The sequence below is a fragment of the Myotis lucifugus genome, unplaced genomic scaffold (assembly GCF_000147115.1).
Source record: "Myotis lucifugus unplaced genomic scaffold, Myoluc2.0 scaffold_139, whole genome shotgun sequence".
Classification (NCBI taxonomy): Eukaryota; Metazoa; Chordata; class Mammalia; order Chiroptera; family Vespertilionidae; genus Myotis; species Myotis lucifugus.
In genome coordinates, this window is record NW_005871187.1 from 2096010 (window position 1) to 2112055 (window position 16046).

Sequence of the window (16046 nt, forward strand, 5' to 3'; positions counted from 1 at the left end):
TATATAGATGGTTTTTTCAACTAGAAGGAACAATGGAAAGACCCTGCTAGTCCAGATGTTTAAATACTTTTTTTAAAAAAAGTATACCTTCTTTCATATATTGGCCTAAAACACTAAACTTATTTTATACTAAATTCTCATTTACATAAACAGGTCAGTTTATGGACTGCCTATTCTATTTCTGTGTCATAAACTCTTTCAATTAAAAAAAGCTTATTTTTTAGATTTTTTAATTCTCACATTAAATTTAGTAAATTAAATTTATTGGGGTAGCATTAGTTAATAACATTGTATAAGTTTCAGATGTATATTCTCTAATACATCATGTGTATACTGCATTTGCCCTCCTTGATCCTCTTCACCCACTCCCCACCCCTTCCTTCTGGTAGCCACCATACTGTTATCTGTGTCTATGAATTTACTTCACATATTTATTTTTAAAAATGATCTCTGCATAGAACAGAGGGCAACATTATTAATATACAAAAAGCAACAACCTTAAATAAAAAATCGGTAAAGAATATAAAATGTTACATAAAGGACAGGTTATTTAGAGGAACTATGATTGATTCCTAAGGATGGTTAGCCTCAAAGATAAAACAAGATATGATGTTTATCTTCTCAGAATGGTAACGTTTAATAATAACCAATATGAGAGGAAGAAATAAGCCCTGTCATATGCTGTTGGCCCGTGTCAACGGTGCATTTTTCTGAAGGGAAACTTAACAAATGTTTTGCAATTAAAAAATAAAAATTTGCCATAATTACACACCTGGGAATTTTGTTCATGAAAAAGACTCATGCATGTAAGCAAGCTACATAAACAAGTATGTTTTCTGTGGCATCCTAGAAGAACAATAACCAGCCTAAGGAAAATAATAAACACCTTTAAATAATAAACTGATTACATGAACAGAATGATATAACAATGCAACCTTTGAAATGGTAAAGTAGATGTTTATTTACTGATATGTGGAGATGTCTAAGATATAGATTTGTGGAGAGAAATTAAATGTTGATTCACTACTTTCTATACGAATTGGGAAACTAGAAAGGGGATACATCTATGCTATTTGAAAACTTACCATAAGCATGTATTACACTTATTATGCAACTTAGCTTTAAAAACTTTTTTTAAGAGATATGCCACATAACCTAAGAAAGCAGTCAAGAATTTTGGGGGGAGGGGTAAACCACATAAAAACAGGGAGAGAACATATTCCACAAATAAAGATACAGTTGGAGGAGATTCAAATGTACTCAAAAAGGAAGGGGAATATAACAACAAACAAGAACTGGAGTTGGGTTAAATAATGATGCCTTGTGATCTAGGCACACGAAAGTCGTGGTTATGTCATTAGTGAAGTACAGGAAAGTGGAATCACCCATAAGGAAGCCTAGACTTTTAAAAGACTGTCGTTCAGGGTAGGTTAGGTGTCTCATAAACAGACTCTCAGGATTCATTAGAGAATCTGCCAAAACCCAGCTCAGTTGAACGATGCCAACCAACCCTTCGTCCTTGTTTAGCACCAATACAAACGGAAATAATGTAAATAGGCTTCATGCCCGACCTTACTTTTTTTACTTCATATTTAATGGCAAGTTTTAAACGGCTGAGATTTGGGCGACTGTGGTCTCTGCCACTGTGGTGTATTTCAACATCCCCGTTCAGAATGGCCTCTACTTCTTCGGTGTTTCTGCACAGATCAAGGAGTCCAACAACAAAATCTTTGCACTGCATCGACAGTTTTTTGTAGTCATTCTAGGAAAGACAAAACAAACAACAGCAGAAAACAATAATGTAGAAGTAGCACCTTTTGCTATGATATTCAGTGGAATCTATCAGTCACTTGGCTTGTGGAGAAAAAAAAGAGAAAACTGTTTTCAGTTTACTGTTCTTTTAACACTGCTTCGTTGCTGTTCTGCTGAGTGATCTCTGAAATATCTTAGCACCATAAAGATTTTCTTCAGATCCCAAAAAAGGAAATGTGTCTAAAGCGTAATCAAAGTTATCAAAAACACCGGCTGATTCAGGAGAAATAAAAAATAAGCAACTTTTCCCACTACTTGGCATACATCATATCTCTTATGTTCATAACTTCATCAGCGAGGCACATAACAGACACTTGACAGGTCTTTGGAAGACTTTGTAAACTGTGTTGTTTCACTTGAGGAACAGGACTCGGGAGCGATTCCGGAGAAAAGCAAACACATGTCACTTACATATTTAATAAATAGTTATTGAGGAACTTTATGTGCCAAACACAGGGTCAGAAGGCAAGTCTAACATAAAGTCTACAAATTGGGGAAAAGAAAGTTTAATGAGAATGCTTTCATTGTCATTTATCACTGATGCCCTAGTATTATGCTGGCAAGATTTAGAGAATGCAGATCTTATTTAAACACCAAAATGCCTGTCAAACATATACAGCATGAATTCACATGTTCATTCGGGTCTTTTCTAATATTTCCTTCCTCTCTCTTCTATTATATTGAAATAAGACCATTTATAGCCCAACGTTAATCAAGAAACCTACTAGCTAGAGCTTGTTGCACTGTGAGAGGATTATATTATCGCATTTAATCTTCACAGTCTCTTCCTCTGTTATGTTAAATAATGTGTCCAACTACCCTGCAGCCACTAAGTGTCAAAATCAGGCTTACAACCGAATGCTGTTTGGCCCCCAATTCTTTGCCTTTAGGAATTATGTTACTTTATCTCTTCTTTGTATATTGCTTTCTACTTTCATCTTGAAGAACTGGGAGACAGGCAGGGCAAACACTACTCCCATTTTGCACATGAAAAAACTAAGGTCCCTTGAGTTTACACAGTTTCCGTGGCAGTGTCCCCCTTAAAGCCAGCTCTGCAGATTCAAAGGTAGCTGTCTCCCCCATCCTGAAGCCACCAATATGCTTTGGAATGAAAGGATCCCTTGGAAAGATCAAGAGAGAAATACGTTGGAAAATATGACTGCCTCTGGGCATCAGTCAATAAGGGATATTTTGGGGAAGTCTATAGGAAAAGAGCCGATACTGGGAATGTGGGAAACACCTACTAGGGCTCCTCTCTGCAAACCGTTCCAAGGGACCTTTCAGTTTAGTGACTTATAAACAGGCTACACATCGCTAACTGCAGGTGCAGACAGTTTATATAAAAGCAAATGGATAAAACAAATTATCTCTTAGCTGAGAATGGTTTCAACCAGTTCTAAAAAGGTATCTGGTTAGGTAGTATAAACAGAGGTACAAGGAAACAGCTTTAGCCTTTCCAAGGAATAGTCAGTTAGGGTCGTGGGGCCAGACACTGACATGTGGACATGCAGATGTACATATTCATTCACTAGACTCTAATTAGAAACTTGGACTTTCAGAGATAAATATCCCTTTAATCATATCCCAGGTCTTCTGATTTTCAGCCACATGATCTTAAAACCACTCTATGAGGCAAGTGCTCTCATTGATCTCATTTTACTGATGAGAAAACTGAGGTTTAGTGAAATTAAGTAAGTGTTAAAGAGATCACACACGCAAAGTTCATCACATGGTGATGAGCATGTAGCAAAGCATCCCATAAAATAAAATTATTTTATTTTATATCATCAAAGGACAGATCTGAAAACAGGCCATTTCCTGACATTTGTTAAGAGCCCATGGAGCTCTGACAAAATCTAATGCACCTAACCTTTCCTCTATGCAGAGCTCAGTGTGGGTGTAGCCATAGTCATTCAAAGGCAAAGGTGTAGTCGTCAAAGTCGGGCTTCTGTAAAACCCTAAGAAGGCTCATGGTGAAATTAGACATTTAAAAAAAGAGTTCGAGCCCTAGCTGGTTTGACTCAGTGGATAGAGCGTTGGCCTGAGGACTGAAGGATCCTGGGTTCAATTCTGGTCAGGGGCATGTACCTCAGTTGCAGGCTCGGTCCCCAGTAGGAGGTGTGCAGGAGGAAGCTGATTGATGTTTCTCTCTCTCATCAAAGTTTCTAACTCTCTACCCCTCTCCCATCCTCTCTGTAAAATCAATAGAATAAAATAAATAGAAATAAAAAGAGAGTATGACCCATCGCCTGTGGGTGACGCTTTTGAGAGAATCCACATGGACAAAAAGTAAAGTGCAGGAGCTTTGCGCTGTTTCACAACTTGTTTCCAACTTGCTGCTGATTCTCAACACATATTCTCAAGGGGGGGAACAAAACTCCATTTTTAAAAAATAAAAAATAAGACTCTGTTTTTAGAAATCTATGCTCTTTCTTTCACCTTGGGGATCCATTTACAAATGTTTTCATATTTTAAGGTCTCGCAAATTGACGTGAAAGCTCACTCAGAAGGAAATGCTGGCAGCAGTTCATTAGCAGATGCAGCGGGGAATTTGGTTCCTTGAAAAGAAAAGGGAAGCTGGCTGGTTGATTTAATTCTGGGTCAGGTCTTTGGGTCACATACCCGCACCGCACACTATGAATCAGAAGTGTGTGCTCGCCTATTAACCTTTGAGTTGAAAAAAGATGACTGATAATGGGCTAACAGAGCTGAGTTTAAGAGATTAGAAGACATAAAAATGTCCCTGGTAAAATTATCTTTTCAAAGGGTCATCTTAGTTGCATATTTCACAGTAGAAGAGATGTTAAGGTCTGTAATTTTAATGTCTGGCTCTCCTTTTTGTATAAAGATTGAAGTTTGTTGATAGACATTAACAGGGGAAGGGCATGCCTTAATTCTCACTGATGAACTGTCCAGGCTTTGAAGAAGGGCAGACCTGGGTTTGAAACTAATAGCAACCACTTTGAAACTAGCTGCATGGCTTTGGGCAAATGACTTAATCCCTTAAAGCCTCAAAATTCTCAAGTGTAAAATGAGGATAATACGAGTACCCACTTTCAGGGTTGCTAGGAAGGTTATTCCAAATATGAATGCCAACTTCCTGGTAATTATTAGGATTACTAGAGGCCCGGTGCACAAATTCGTGCACCAGTGGAGTCCCTCAGCCTGGCCTGCAGGATCACGCTGAAACCAGCTCTCTCACATCCCCCGAAGGGTCCTGGACTGCGAGAGAGCACAGGCCAGGCCAAGGGACCCCACCAGTGCACTATCAGGGCTGGGGCCAGCCGAGGAGGGACCGCAGGAAGGCTCCAAGGCGTGTCTGGCCCATCTCACTCAGTCCTGATCGGCCGGACCCCAGCAGCAAACTAACCTACCAGTCAACCGTCTGCCCCCTGGTGGTCAGTGCACATCATAGCGAGCAGTTGAGCAGCCTTAGCATATCATTAGCATATTACATTTTGATTGGTTGAACAGCCTACTGGTCGACCAGACACTTAGTATATTAGGCTTTTATTATATAGGATGTATCTTCCTCTCTCAAGTAGGTTCAAACATCCTTCACAGCAATGACTATTATAGATCTTACTCATGTTTGAGTCCCCACATCCTAGTGCAGCTTGTGGCACACAGGAGGTAATCCAAAATTTTGTTGAGTGATGTAAAGAAAGGAACATGGCTGGGTACAAAACATACCTGGGTTTTTATTCTTGCTCTACTGCTTAATAGCTATGTAATCTTAGAAAGGTTACTTTATTTTCTGGCCCTCTGTGAATTTCTCCTAATTATGGAGAACTCAATGGCTGCTATATCATAAAGTTATAGTGTACATCACTTAGAATAACTCATAAAACTCAAAAAAGGTATTTTGCCTCCTTTCTCTTTGGCCTGGATCCCAGCCCTGTGCTTCTGATGCTGTGATTCTGCATTGTAGGCTACTGAGTACTTTAGTGACACCCTTTGTCACCCAGCTAAGGTCTGATAACAGTTACACTGCCTTTCTGCTAACAAAAACTACTTTTCAGCCCAGTCAGTTTCTTAGAGGATATTTCTCTTTCAAACAATGCCAGACATTTTAAACATCTGCACACCAGAACATAGCAACAGTTTAAAAACAGACGAAGCAGGAGTTTCTCTACCTTCCCAGTTCTCAAAGTCAACAGCAGAGGCAGCTGGAGGGCCGTGTGCATGAGTGGGCACAGATCCCTGGGGGGACATGAAGGATCTGCAAAAGCTCCAGAAAGCTACTTATCCAGAATGACAGGGAAGGTGACAATCCCTGGAGCATAAAGAGGTGATAATTGCCCTAGCTGGTTTGGCTCAGTGGATAGAGCATCGGGCTAGAGACTGAAGGGTCTCCTTGGTTGCAGGCACATCCCCAGTAGGGGGTGTGCAGGAGGCAGCTGATTGATGCTTCTCTCTCATCGATGTTTCTAACTCTCTATCCCTCTCCCTTCCTCTCTGTAAAAAATCAATAAAATATATTTTTTTAAAAAAGAGGTGATAATAGGGTCACATTGTCTGTTACCACAAATGACCTAAGCCAGTGGTCGGCAAACTGCGGCTCACGAGCCACATGCGGCTCTTTGGCCCCTTGAGTGTGGCTCTTCCACAAAATACCGACTTCTGCGCATGGGCCACGAAGTTTCAATCGCACTGTACGTGCGCGCCCGCACGTGGTATTTTGTGGAAGAGCCACACTCAAGGGGCCAAAGAGCCGCATGTGGCTCGCGAGCCGCAATTTGCCGACCACTGACCTAACGTATCAATAAGTTCAAAAAGGGTTTGAAGACATAAGTCATAGGTACATATTGAGATGCTAAAAGAAAATTAGGAATTTAGGAGAATGAACTTGCTGACAAAACCATCCCTGGTATTGATTTCCTTGTCTGTGAGATTATTCTACCTTATCTGAGCTTAGTCTTGAGTCAAGGAGAGAAGCCAGGAGTCATGTTCTCTTTGTTATCAAAAAGGTAAGTTGTGGGTATTTCTTTTTTTTGTTATTATTATTGATTTTGTATTTGCTGCAAAATTTAGACTTAGCCCAAGTTTAAGGTGGCTGAGATCTCATGTGGCCAAAGCAAAAATTTATTGTTAAAAATTTAATATGAAAGTTGAATTTGAATGGGTAAAAAACTTTTGAATTTCATTTCTCGCCATTCTCTTTAAAGACATGTAGTCCCTCAGGCCTATTAATTTTCTTTTATTCCTGTGGCTTCATCTAATTGTTAGATTTCTGTGGTTGCACCTCTGCATGGAGCCAGCTACAGACCTGGTGATATGGGTAATAAATGCAATTTGTTCAGTTTAAGAGATTCAAAGTGCAAGATTAAAATTGCCCATGAAACTCAATAGCAACTCCTCTGGCCTCTTTTATTAATGGACTATAGCAAGCATGTCAAACTCCTGGCCCGTGGATCACATGCAGACCACAATGAATATTTTTGTGGCCCAGCCAATATAACAGTATGTAAGAAACGTTTTAATAAAAATTTCGTAACTTTTTACAATATCCTGTTATACATACTTATTAATCACGAACTACAGCCCTAACCGGTTTGGCTCAGTGGATAGAGCGTCAGCCTGAGGACTGAAGGGTCCCAGGTTTGATTCCGGTCAAGGGCATGTGCCTTGGTTGCGGGCACATCCCCATTGGGGGGTGTGCAGGAGGCAGCTGATTGATGTTTCTCTCTCATCGATGTTTCTAACTCTCTATCCCTCTCCCTTCCTCTCTGTAAAAAATCAATAAAATATATTAAAAAAATAAAAATAAAAAAATAACGAACTACAACATTCACTAATGACTGATTACTATAATCGTGTTGCATTCATTTCCCTTACACGCCTTACACGCAGGCACATCATTTCTCTCCACTAATACTAGCAGCGAATATTTTAGCAGCCGATTGGCACGTCATTAGTCTTGGACTGACTTGTTTGGTGTGCACAACAGGAAATATTTTGCTTTCAGAGAACAAGAAAAATAGATTTATTTGCATTATGCTTATTAATTTGAGGGCTTATTCAGTGTCTGGTAAGTTAATGTTCAAGAAAAAAATATTAATTTTTATTAAAATGTTCTATTATTTTATGTTAATGATTACTCATTTATTTCAGCCTTTTGTATTCAGCATGTCTCTATCGAAATAAACCTACATTTCTATGAAAATTGAAGCTTTTGTTTTTTTGTGGCCCACAGAAACTTAAACCTTGTTTATTTGGCCCATGTTAGCCTTTGAGTTTGACATGCTTGCACTTCAGGCTACTGTGGAGGGGAGAGTCTGGGAGAAGCTTAGGAAGTTATATGTTAGAGCTTACAAAAATCTTTGTGAAAGATCATATACTCTGACTCACAAAATAGATTAGTTGCCTTCAAACTGCAAAGACTTTCCAGGGACCATAGAACATTGATAGCTTTAAGAGAATCAATTTCCAGATCCTCAATTTTCCTCAAACTGATTCCTTAAAATATATATATTTTTCCCTTTTACAAAAGAATTCTCCACTCTTACCCACCCATGTAGCCAGCAATAAGGAATCCCCCTTTAATGATTAATCCAGGTCCCATCGACCCTGAAGGGTCCTTGAATTTCCCTGTCCTAATTAATACACATCTCTGTTGAACTTAATGCTTAGTCATAGAAACACAACGTGCTGGTTCATGTTAGGATGTTCTGAATTTAGAAGCATGATACTGTGTGGTGACAGGAACAATGATAACTTTTGTTTAATATATTTGTCCCTTCATTCTCCAACAACTGTCAAAAAACACACTGAATGAGTGTCTAATGAGACGATGGCAGAGAAGGCTTCATTCAGTAGGGAATACTGAATATAAAAATAAATTGTTCGTGTACTTAAATGTAAGTGTGATTCTTCTAAACTAGCATTAACACTCATCTTTAGGAGTGTATCATTAGCTAGAATAAAAGGCATCTCAAATGGCCAAGGTAGAGAACAATTAGTGAAGATGATTCTTTTTAACGTGACTTTGGATGGATTCCAGAACTCAGAAGTTTCCTAGGACATAGGCTAACACATATGGATAAAACTTTTATGTGATTTCTTTCCGATCCACTATGTGTAATTTAGAAAGGCAGTTATTGAATCATATCAAGAAATATTTATTCTACCTATAGTCAATGCTTTTTAAATTTTATTTTATAAAATCTTTAATAATTTATATATCTTATTAACAAAAACTAAAGTAACATGCTAGCTGCCTCACCATGATATTCTTAGCAGGATATACCTTTTAATTTCATTAAATATATAACAAAAGTGTGAACACAATTAATCCCACTAAAAATTCATTTCCAGTAAGAGTTGTGCCATATATTCAAAATTTACTTTTCAAATTTTGTATATATTTGTTATATTAAACAATGGTGTTTAATGTATGCAGTTTTGTTCAAATGCACAAATAATAGATGTGAAATTAATTCTTTCCAGAATATTTTTAATGCCCAGAGCCTATGTCTCTCAAGTCAAACTGTGACCTCCTGCAGCTGGTTCATCTTTCCGACCTCAGCAGCACTGATCACCATGCTCTGAACACAGAAACAGTGTTTTATAGGAGAAGGAACCTAGGTTTCAGAGTACAGCACAGCTGGATTCTGATCCAGCTGTCATTTACCAGTTGTGGATCTTGGGCCTTACTTATTAACCTTTCTATACCTCCATTTATCGATCTAAAAAGGAAGCAATGCTTCTCAAGGTTGTGGTAAAGATTAGACATAATAACTGTAAAACGTCTACTGTATATCAGAATATCTCTAAATGCTTGCCGTCACAACTTTTACTACGTATAATTATAACAAAGAGCTTGTTGAAAAAAAATGTAAAATTGCCTACTGTCCACAGTAACTAGCACAGTGCTGAGCACACAGTGGAAGCTTGTAAATGTACCTTGACTGTGACCTGTGGAGAGTGAAGTCCTTATTGTTAAAGACCCACCTTGAACTCTTTCTCGATGTTGGCCAGCACTGCCAGCTCATTGCTAAGCTCTAAAGCTGTCATGACCGGATCTTCGCTAGACAAAGACAGGTAAGCTGGGCTTGCCAGGCCTTTGTAGGCGTTAATCCTAGATCTGGAGTGGCTAAAGGAGTCATGTTTCTGTTTCTGGTTGCATTCGCTGCACTTGCAGAAATAATCGTGAGGCCGTTCGATCCGAGCACCCTTCCGCAGGAGGGTGTGCACGATTTCATATTCCTGGCAGTGGGCGGCCAGAATGACTGGAGTCACGTCATGGGAGAAGCGGGTCCCATCCTCATCGTAGGCATAAAAGTCATCTTGCTGGAGCTCAGACTGGCTGGGGCTGGTTGCTAACCTCTTTCCTTCAGCAAAAGCTGGATGGCTGAGAATGGCTTCCACGATCCGAACATAACCTTTGCTGATAGCTAGAAGCAAGGCGTCCCCGACACGAGACAGGTTTTCTTTCTTGAGGAGAAGTTCTGTAATTTCCAGGTGCTCGTTGGCCACTGCCAACTGCAGGGCGTTCTGGCCCATGTAATCCACGCAGTTCACGTTGAGTGTGAGGCATTCTTCCAACATCTTTCTCACCACTGGGATGTTGCCATACTCAGCTGCATCTAAAAAGCGTTCCTCCTCCGCAGATAGGCTTGTTGAGCGATCACTAAACATGTATGCTGGTCCTCGGTTAGCTAACCTTCTCCCCTTCTCACGGAGAATTGTCTGCCGCCGGTGGGCCAGTCTGTTGTCGGTGCCTCGGCTGTAATAAAGTAGAAAAAATGTGAACAAATCATATTAAGAGCAATTTAGTGTGCCAAATGACTTGCCATCTAATGCAATCCTCAAGTATATTAGATGTTGTCTCATTGTCTCTGGAACAACTATAGTATAAAATCAAGATGCATTTTCCAGGGCTGACCAACAGACCCCGAGTGACGGATGAATGATTACTCTGACACAGGTTTCTGTGCTTCCCCACATGCATTTATCTGTTCATGGACTCCAAGAACTTCTCCTTTAAGAAAGCCAAGCACTTTGCATATTTTAACATTCCAATCTGGGGTGAAGACTGGCGATTCCCATATTCTCTCTGTGCCATTCACATAGATATTAATACACGTTTTTCAATCACAGATGGTATAGGCATAAAAAGACATATAAGCAGTCACCATTGTGATATAGAGTATGAAAATATTTTTAAAAATTAGAAAAATAGCAAGTCCATTCAAATCAACATGTACTTACTGAGTCCCTCCTATGCTAGGGCCAGACATTGTATAAGGCCCAGAAAAACCAATGTGGAAAAAAAGGGGAAACATTTCTGCCCTTATAACTCTTGTATTCTAACGGGAAATGGGCAATTAGCACAATACCTTGTTATCAGCTGTTTAATTTTCATGATAAACCTAAATAGCAGGGTCATCTAACTAGGCTTATAGGAGAAAGTGAGTTGCAAAAATTAGGAGGATGAGTAGGAGTCAGGTGACAGTGTGTTTGGGAAGGTGAGACAGGGTCAGGTTCAGCTGAAGAGTTTTCTCCAGGAGAGGGACCAAGTACATGCTATGGCATGGATTTCATTGACAGGGACCACTCATGCTTGGACTCTACCAGGTATTGTTATCACATTATTGGAAATTTGAGACAACTGTGATCAAGGTGGGAAGGAATTCTTCTATGATGGGGACAGTTTTCAAAGAAGTGGTCAGCCTTCAATGTGGATCTTCAGTCTGTGATTCCTCCTCTGATGAAAATTCTACAGTGGGGATGTTTTTTTCTTATTGAGTCATAATTTTATGTCTTAAGGCCTTTTTTTTGCTAGAAGAGTACAAGCCTTATCACTATCACTAGATAACTATTTATAGGTAATTGTTAGATAACTACAGTGGGGCCTTGACTTACAAGTGTCCCAACTAACGAGTTTTTTGAGATACCAACTGTCTCTCTGCTGATTTTTTGCATTGAGTTGATATTGATAGAGTAATTTGAGTTAACGAGCTCCTTAACGAGCTCCATATATACATATATATATTAATACATATATATATTTTAGTTTTAGCTTTTTGAGGAATCTCTTCTGTAGCCTTCTGATCTTCCAGTCTGAACTGGTTGTTGTAAATATTTAATGAATCATGTTGTCTTTGAATCTTGTATCACCCCAAAGATTCTCATTGGGTTCGGAAAGTCTTTCTCCATTAGATTCTAGTTTTTATAGTTGCTATTGAGAAATATGATTCTGGATATTCTCTTTGTGTCCACCTGAAATTACATGATCTTTATTGGAGGGAATCTCTTTTTCTCCATAGTTCTGGGCATTCAGTAAATCTTTTAATGGAAAAATGTGTTCTTTCTGAGAAACATTTTCTATTTATTTTCTGAAAATTTTGTTTTCTCCTTTGAGTATCGTTTCTGGAACTTCTTTTTGGATGTTGGACATTCTGGATTTACTTTTTAACTTTCTTATCTTTTCTTTCCTATTTTCCAATTGTTTATTGTTTTGCATTATACTCTGGGATACTTATTTGATTGTATGCTACATATTTTTTTTGAAAAATATTTTTGCTCTTAAGGTTTTAATTTTCAAAAGCATCTTTTTGTTCTTCAAATGTTTCTTTTTATAACACCTTTTCTGCCTTCAAGAACATACTATCTTGCCCTAATTTTAGAGATATTGTGATAAAGACTACACAGATCAGAAAACTTCAGAGAATTTACTCCTAAGTTGCTCTTTACTGTTTGTTCTTTATATTTTGCATTAGAGTTTTTCCTCAAATAGCTAGTGATTTTTAAATATTCTTTTCCATTTAAAAAATAATGATTAATTCTAATGTTTTTACAAAGACAGTAAAATTTTCCCTCAGAATTAGCCAACTCTAATGTTGATTTTAGCAGAAGGTAGTCCTTGGAGGTGAGTTTCTAGAACAGCAGCATTATTTCTGAGTTAACAGATGGATGTGGTCACCAAAGAACAACCATCCATCATCTTCCTTCTGAAATTCTGAGCTCTCTTCCTTTCTCTCTGACATTTTTCTGGCTTCTAATAACCTCTTTAGCCTTTCATTTCCCCTCTTGTCTTCTATATGTACTACATTTTATAATTTCTGGTGTATATAAGAGGAAGTTCAATAATTAGGGGGAGGAGAGGTGTCTGCTGAACATAGATAATGCTTTAGGGAAAAAAACTATTAAAAATAATGGGAAAAAGAGCAAGGATTGTGAGATTTCTAAAAGTGAGATGAAAGTACTGAAATTAGAACTTTCAAGAAAAGTTCTAGTGTAACTAAAAAAAAAAAAAAGATATAAAATTGACACAAATTAGTACCAAGTACCAAATACCAAGAACCAAGCCTCTTTGCTCTCTTTCTTCCTAAAAATGGGAGAAATAATTATTCTAGCCTATGTTACAGGATTATTTCCAGGGTTAATTGAAATTATAATTTGGAAAATGCTTAAATTGGGATTTCATTGTTTTTCATGGCTAAGGGAATGTGCATTTATATGAACAAGAAGAGACTGACTTTTCCATTTTTCAGCTGTTATTCAATTAGAAGACCCACAAAAAAGTAAGAACTGTAATGGTAATTGATGTGAATGGTTTTTGTCTTTTTATAGAAAGAACAAATACAATCAGTAGCCTTACTCATATCTCAATTTTTAATCTGGTTTCCAAAGTTTTATTTGTCCCTATAACACCTCTAAATTTACACTAAGGTGGAATGTATGCCTGAGTTGTCTTTAACTCTAAAATCTTAAAGTAATTATTTATGATTTAAATGCCTATTGATTTGAATAAGGACAAGTTCTATTTTTAGCAAACCACTAATCTTAAAGCTATTTCCTCTTTTGTTCTAAAGTCATGGGTTTCACACCTATAACTTCCATCCTTCCAAAGGAACAGCAAAGACATTTCCACACAAAGCGTTATCTTCGATTTTAAAGCATCTCCTATCTCTTTCATTGGGACCACAAATATTAAGCATATGAAGTGACATCATGATGTTTTTAAAAAGACCCAGATTATCACTATCTCTTTAACACTCTGTCAACAGAAGAGCCAGATGTAGAATGTTTGTGGAGGCATGTACGATTGCGTTAGGAGGATGACCACTGGCACAAGGTAGGCAATACTCCTTGCCTGGGTCCTGAGAGAACGGGAAAGCTGCTTGCATGTTGACTGAATAAAATGCATGCTCTGCTGCCTCTGTGTCCTCCCTAAGAAGAGCAAAAGGCTCTATGTATATTATTTTGTCACAAATGTTGTTGCTTAATCCCTGATTTTTGGACATAAAAGCAAAAGAAAAGCAAACCTAGAGGTGCTAGGTGATAGCACCTGTCTGAGAATGGATTTTTAAAGGCTATATAGTATAGAATTCCTCATTAATTGCATATGTAACCTAGAAAAATATCTGCTAGAAAAAGAAACAGCCTAGAGCACTATATCAACAAAAGAGATAGTTTCATTCCAGCTAAAGGGCACACTTTTGCTAAGTCTTCTACCAGTATTTAAGGAAAACATTTATTAAGAACGTTTCTTCATCCATTTAGCCATATTCAGCACAGTTTTCTACATTTTCATTCTGTATTTTTTAAAATCTGTTTAATCACACACAATATACATGTAAATACCAGTTCTAGAACACAGCGTAACTAGCAGCTGCCCCCGTGGTACTCAAATATTGATTCGATCATGAAAATCAACAGTTTTTGCATACCTCATTGTCCTGAATCTCTCTGCTGGTGAAATAGTGTCTGTTGCCCTGGACAGTGAGAGATGGAATAATCCATCTCTATTGAAAACGCCAGCAACACAAATTAGCCTCTGAGTCGAATGGACTGTGTGCTTGAGTCCAGAGCATGTGCAGTAATTTCCTGTACTTCCTGTTCAAATCTGATGCACTTTCACCAGATGGAACGCCTACAGACTAAGCACTATAGGAAGCATCTAGCTTAACTTTCATTCTTTGCTTCAAGGATACTTGAAATATTTGAATTAGAGTACAATTCCACTAAAGCAGAAGTGTTAGGGATGTAAACGATACGTAACTATTCCAGGTAGCATGGAAGAGCCAGAAGAGTAGATTTTAAATTCAGCCTTGGAAAGTGAATATAAAGGAAACCCCAGAATATGCATCTTATTACCTACACACTTCCCCATGGGAAAACATTGGACTGGGATATTTAGAAATTAACAATCAACACAACTAGTAATTTTGTAGACTACTTTTAGGGGGATGAACGATAAAAAGTTTCATTCTAATTTTATAAAAATGAGACTGTTATTACTGCCTACTGAATCTCTGGTCACATACCCATCTCCTTTCCTCAGGGTGGAAGGAGTACTAACCAATTAAAGTGGTTTTCCTTCGCCTCCTGAGAGCAGTGACTGCTTTGCCTCGTTCACCGCTGGATCCCCAGTGCTCAGCAGAAAGGAACATTGCAAGCACTTTGAACATAACTGTCAGATGCACGAATTCCTCTTGTCAAAGGAATAAAGTTCAAAGCCTGTTTGTTCCCTATGAAGCCGACATCAAATCACTACGATGTACAACCCTACAAACAAAAAAAGCAACAAAACGTAAAGGCTGAACCACAGCGTTCCCCCGTGTATACATAGTATTTTATATTCATTTCAAATAAGCAGCAAGCTCTTCAGAGAACGAAAGAAGTTGAAAGGCATCTTTTTTTAATGACATCCTTGCGATTAGTTTTTAATCCGGAACTGGAGAATTTCTTGTCCTTGAAAGCAGGACTAATATTCTCTCATCTCTTCTGCTCTCTCTGCCTACCTTTGATATTGCATATAGAGCATAACTACCCATCTTCACAACGCATCACTAAACCCCTTTAACCTCCAGATAGGTTTTGATAGAAATTATTTTAATTCAAGCAGCTCTGATTTTCCCCATGGACCCCTCTCATTTCATCAAATACTAACTTCCCATTTGATCAATCACACATCACACCACTGCCTACTACTTCGTAAGCAAAGTAGCCTGAACTGTTGGTCACTTTCAGTTGGGAGCCAGCAAGAGTATGACTGAAAAATGTCTTGTGCATATTGCGTGTTTTCACTTGTCAATTTTTACCACCAATTTGTGTATAAGTTAGAAACCTAACTGTGCCAGAGAATAAAAACAAGAGTAAATCATGGAACAGTTACAGAAACGTGACTTTTTGTAAAACAACTAAGTCCAAAACATCACTGTTTCTTTTCAGACGGCGGTTGTGGTTTATTTCATGTGTCACATCTTTCTTCTTTAGCAGATTTC

At 38.2% G+C, this 16046-nt stretch overlaps 1 protein-coding gene across 1 annotated transcript in view; it reads right to left on the bottom strand.

The window, feature by feature from the left end:
• Positions 1-15834, bottom strand: part of TRPC6 (transient receptor potential cation channel subfamily C member 6) — a 44736-nt gene extending 28902 nt beyond the window's left edge. Inside the window, exons 1-3 of the mRNA XM_023758843.1 lie at positions 15734-15834; positions 9766-10540; positions 1577-1762 (exon numbers count right to left, since the gene is read on the bottom strand). Of these exons, the coding sequence (XP_023614611.1) occupies positions 1577-1762; positions 9766-10540; positions 15734-15834 (1062 nt within the window). The remainder of the gene's footprint in view (positions 1-1576; positions 1763-9765; positions 10541-15733) is intronic.
• Positions 15835-16046: the final 212 nt, after the last annotated feature.